At 38.3% G+C, this 5,586-nt stretch overlaps 1 protein-coding gene across 1 annotated transcript; it reads left to right on the plus strand.

Annotated features, from left to right (window-relative positions):
• Positions 1–3,112: 3,112 nt before the first annotated feature.
• On the plus strand, positions 3,113–4,329 carry LOC131683867 (uncharacterized). Its single transcript, XM_058966226.1, has 2 exons — positions 3,113–3,161; positions 3,221–4,329. Exons 1-2 carry the CDS (start codon positions 3,121–3,123, stop codon positions 4,224–4,226), a joined length of 1,047 nt encoding a protein of 348 aa, XP_058822209.1. The 5' UTR covers positions 3,113–3,120; the 3' UTR covers positions 4,227–4,329.
• The last annotated feature ends 1,257 nt before the right edge of the window (positions 4,330–5,586 follow it).

Genomic DNA, 5,586 nt, shown 5'->3' on the forward strand with positions numbered 1-5,586 from the left:
CCCGCTTCATCAGACGATAAAATTAGAAGCAGTAAAAAGCGCATTGAAAATAACTCGTCATAAACAATTATTATCTGGAGACTTAACAGGACACCTTGCGGTTCTAAAAGATTTCCCTATAAATAACCTTGTCATTACAAACGAAGATTGGCTACAGGTAATGCCGAACTTTGAGACTCCCTACAAAATTAATGAGTCTGAACGGTCAACCTGGGAACAAGGTGGCCCTATTCTCCGTCCAGGCTCAGTAATTTTCTACACAGATGGGTCTAAAATGAACCATTTGACGGGATCTGGTGTTACAGGACCAGGAATAAACACTAGTATTCCCATGGGATACTGGCCGACAGTTTTTCAAGCAGAAATATATGCCATTCTAGAATGCACTTACGTGTGTCTGAAGAGAAAATACCGGTATGCAAATATCTGCATTTTCTCAGACAGTCAAGCAGCACTAAATGCCCTACGGGCTCCTACATGTCGCTCAAAACTAGTATGGGAGTGCATCCTTGCACTCCGACAATTGGCGGAGAAAAATCAGGTCAATTTGTACTGGGTTCCAGGACATTGTGGAGTTGCAGGGAATGAAAAAGCCGATGATTTAGCAAGAAGAGGGTCTTCCACTAATTTTATCGGACCAGAACCATTCTGTGGAGTCTCATCGTGTGCCCTCAAAATGGAGCTGAAAAAGTGGGAGATCACAGCTATAAACAACAATTGGAGTACCATAACTGGACTGCGACAATCAAAGAAATTTATTTCATCTAACGATAAAAAAAGCCTGGAGCTGCTTAGATTAAATAAAAAAGAACTATGCATCATCACAGGACTACTTACAGGACACTGTCCGAGTAAATATCATCTTATGAAGATTGGTAAACTTACAAACGATATATGCCGCATCTGCGGATCAGAAAGTGAAACATCACAGCATTTGCTCTGCGAATGCAGTGCACTGATGCAACGCAGACTTAGAGTCCTCGGTAAAGGAACACTGGAGCCTTTTGATATTTGGACTGCAAATCCCAAACAGGTAATAAACTTCATCCGAAGTGTAGTGCCTAGTTGGGAAGAGTGTGTATTTCAATAAAGACAATCATTCATCAATAGTGATATGTCATAGTTGATAGTACACTTAGATTAAGGAAGGGGCATACCACAATAGATCTAAATATTGGTCGCAGTGGTCCGTCTCCAACAAAAAAAAAACTAAGTAGGATGTCAAAATTCCGAAAACGCCATTTTGTAGAGATTTTTTAGACCAACAATATGGCATATTTAACTCAGTTTACCCCAAAATGGCGTTTGTCATAAGATAGCACAACAGCGACGAAATGTCAAATATCGAATAAAGTTATGATATCCACATTGTTGGAAAATTTAAATTTTCCTTCAATTTTTTCCCGCTCTCATCATATAACAGTTTAAAAAGGCGAATGATTATAAAAAAATACAATTTTCATTTTTAATGATCTTCTAGTCCTTTTAATGATCTTCTAGTAGTTTTCGTCAATCTTCCGTCCATTCAGTTTCACTTTCGGGTAAAAGCGCGGGCCCCCTAATCGGACCCGGGCCCCTGGGTAATTGTCCTGGCTAACCCCCCCCCCCCCTCTCATCGGGCCTGGGTGGAAGATTTGATCCGTACTCGCCCCACCTTTGCAACGTCGCACAGTGGCACCTGTTCATACATAGTTGTGACAAAATTATAAAAATTGGTCTATGTGGCTAAAACTTGGGGTTTGAACTAATTTTGGGTCGCTGAATCCATTTCTGCTATCAGTTTTGATATTCCATATTTCATTTTTTCGGCTACTTTTACATAAATCTCCAATGAACGCGTTGGTCGTTAAAGGGTTAATATAAACATTGATCATAGTAGCCAATCTCATCGGGTAGCAGAAATGGTTGACAAAACTAGTAAAAATCACTAATTTGTCAGTAATATGATGTTCTTTAGGCAATTGGTTTGTAAGGAGATTTATGAGCTATAGGGCGTCTTCATATGGGTATTTTCAAAAACATAGATATACCAACTTCGGCGCAAAAATGCGCAAGATAAGCCCTATATATCCCATGGGAGACCATCTTAAAAATTGGAAGACGTATAAAGATAAATTACTGATATGATATGAAATTTTTTAATTGGATTTTTTTGATGCAGAACAATCAGTTCTGAATCAGTGAATCAGTTTTTCACAAAAATCTCCTACCTATAGTTCATTATTCTTTTCAATGAACTTAAAATTGCTTTAATCGGCTGTGTAGTTCTTGAGATATCGCCATTTGAAACTCTAAGGTACTAAAAATTTTAAAGAATTGAATTGAACAGAAATCCTCGACATCACTTGCTTCAACGACATGTTAAAAATTCATTTTTTATCCGACTATAGTAAAATTTTCTGATACCTTTATTCAAACTAAGAGAAAAATAAAATAAATATTTACAAAAGAATTACAAGACATTGATTTTTGGGGTTTTGTCACTTGTCACTGTGTGCCACTGTGCGTCGCTACTCCGCAACGGACCTAGTGAACACGTTTCTTGGATGCTTTCTCAAAGGTGCGTAAAGCGACTTCCAGAAACTTTTTCGTCTTTCGCGTGGCAGTGATTAGATTGAAATTCCTAGCACCACCAAGCATTCGTTTGTTTACTAGTGATGAAATCGTATACTGTCTGATGCCCCCAACGCGTTAGTGGTACACGGATACAAGTACAATGCGTAAAAACGTGAATCAGCAGCGTTTCAAAGTCATAGTTTTTTTGCGACATACAAACAAGTAAAAAAATACTCTGCGAAAACCACCAATCAAACTACGAGCTTAAAAATGCTCGATTTAGCGTGTGCTGCTGCGACTGTAATTTATATACTGCTTAATCCATTATGTAGAGCATAAAATTACCATGCTAAAATTGTTTTTCAAATAATATTTTTAATGCAAATAGCTCAAGTAGAACAAATTTAGTACGATGTATTATCTAATCCAATAGAATAACAGTTATTTGGTTCAGTGCAGAACCCAAATCTATTTATGTACATGTTATTCCATTCTGGCATTGCGTTGATATTTAATCACAACACCCGCGAAACATTTGTTTCTCGAATCTAGCGTAGAAGTTTGATGGCGCAACACGCAAAGAATCTGCTGCTGAAGAGTTTTTGGTACGTTTCAATAATTATTTCATTCTCACATATAATTTTCCACGCATTTATCATTTTAGGCTTCTATCCATTTATTTCATTTCAACACAAGCCACAAACGATTACAAATGCATAGCCTTTCCATCCGATGCTCACTGTCTGATCGAGCATGTCCAGTACCATCCGGGCGAGCAGATCGTTCTGCCCACGGGCTATCAACACTTTCGGATCGGCGTAGCCAAATGCGGGGGCGACCGTGAATCAAATATAACCTCACTTGATTCAACGCTGTATGAGGCGATGCATCGACCAGCAAGCATTGAAATGACGAACGTGAAATTGAAACACATCAACTTACCGGTGAATCTAACGCACGGAAAATTTTCCGATAACGAAATTAACATTTTAGAAATCGACCACCATAAGGTCTACCAAATCATCTATCTGGATTTGAATCGAAACCAGTTCTCCAACGTCAGCAACGTCAGTGCGTTGGTAAATCTCGAGACACTTCAGCTGCAAAGTAACGGCATAACAATAATAGACCAGTCCATATTCGTACCACTTGTTAAACTGAAACGACTGGACCTGAGCTACAATGCCATCCAAAGTATTTCCTGGGAAAGCCTGACCTCTACCCTGGTCCATTTGGACTGCTTCTTTTGTTCACTGAAATCAGCTGATTTTAGTGGTTTGAATCTACCCGCTTTAGAGTATTTAAACTTGGAGAAGAATGATATCCACGTGTTGAACGTTACGGAAATTCTTCGCGCTGCACCAAATTTAAAGGAGGCATACTTGTTCAATCGACCGATTCTCCCGTCGAACGATATGACCAACATCGTGAAAGTGCTTCGGGAACGCGACATTAAGTACAAACATATTGGATTTGATTACTGCTTCGAAGGGGAAGAATACGTCGATGGAAGGTGCTTGGGACCTCTGCAGCGGGAAGGTATTAGCATGAGCGCCCTCATAGTGCTGATTTCGGTGGCCGTTGGTTTGCTGTTCTGCTTGGTGATTTACTTACCTACCAGGAGAAAAATTAAACGGCGGAAGGACATGCAGACTGCAGTAGATATATGAACTAAGTATTGATTTTGTGAAGTAATCTTGTTATAATTATTATTAACTATTTTTTTAACTAATAAAAGATTTACACTTCTCAAGAATATTGCTTTCGACTTAAAACAACAGAAGGATTTTTCACAATCATTGAGTTAATTAAAATCGTTTATGTTATAAAACTTAAACTAAGAAATGGAATCAACACTTTATATTCGTCATTCGATTGCGTTAACAGACCTCCTATATTTCTACTCGTGGAATATTTTCTGTAGTTTTTTGAAGATTTACCATGTACAAACACACATGACAGAAAACATAAAATAAAGTAATAAAAATCAAACAGTAAATCGTCTTATCGGAAAAAATACAAATTACATTGTAATTAACCCTCAAAAGGCAAGCTAAAATTGTGACTTCAAGAAACATCACTCATATGACCCAATGAAATCAAAAGTTTCTTATATGTTGTGTTATCAGTGGGAGATCCGAAAGCCCGAAAACGCTCGATCATTTGTATTTCAAATTGCAAGTCCATTGAAACAAGAGAACTGTAACTAGCCGGGCCTCTGAGACCCCTTGCCTTTTTGAGGGTTAAACAATAATTAAGGTTGCACAGAGAATGCGCAAAATTCGCAAACGAAAAAAGCAGTTTTTTTTCCACACCGTATGTCAGATCTCCATAAAAATCAATCAGCGTGTGTAGAACGTTGTTACAGTACTGCTGATTGATTTTTATGAAGATCTGACATACGGTGTGGAAAAAAACCTGCTTTTTTCGTTTGCGAATTTTGCGCATTCTCTGTGCAACCTTAAGCTTCTAGATTGTGCAGAGAAAGTTCTTTGTTGATATTTTGACGTTTCTTGATTAATATGCGTTACAACCCAGTCAAAAAGGGCAACTTGCTGGCTAACGGGAGGCTATTTGCTAACTCGGATGCGCTAATTGCCCTTCAATTTGCCAGCAAATTGCTGGCAATTAGGGGGCTATTTCAAACTATTTCCACTGTACTTACACTCGATTCCACAATTTCCCACATTCGTTGGCTAAATAAAGTGCACTAGACAAACAAAATACAATCGAGAGCACGCAAATTGTTTAAAAAACAATTTTAAGCTTAAGCCAAAAATGAACCGCCATGTTTGAAAAACACAAAAACAACCAAGTCCATTTCAGCCGCCAGAAAATTTGACTAAGTGTTGAAATTGCCTTTAAATCGCATTCGCAAATTGCATTTGTTCCTAGGGGCAATTAGCATAGGCGAGTTGAGTCAAACTGTTTAAATCGCCTCACCGTGTTCGTCCGCATTTTTTTTTTTGATCGGGAATAATAAAACTATAGGGGAAAGTGTTCGGTTGCCGGCACCCCTATGTAACTTTT

Source organism: Topomyia yanbarensis, chromosome 2 (assembly GCF_030247195.1).
Source record: "Topomyia yanbarensis strain Yona2022 chromosome 2, ASM3024719v1, whole genome shotgun sequence".
NCBI classification, from domain to species: domain Eukaryota; kingdom Metazoa; phylum Arthropoda; class Insecta; order Diptera; family Culicidae; genus Topomyia; species Topomyia yanbarensis.

Coding starts and splice junctions, on each gene's coding strand:
- LOC131683867 (XM_058966226.1), top strand. CDS start 3,121: ATGGCGCAACACGCAAAGAATCTGCTGCTGAAGAGTTTTTG. Junction 3,162..3,220: donor CTGCTGCTGAAGAGTTTTTG/GTACGTTTCAAT, acceptor TTATCATTTTAG/GCTTCTATCCATTTATTTCA.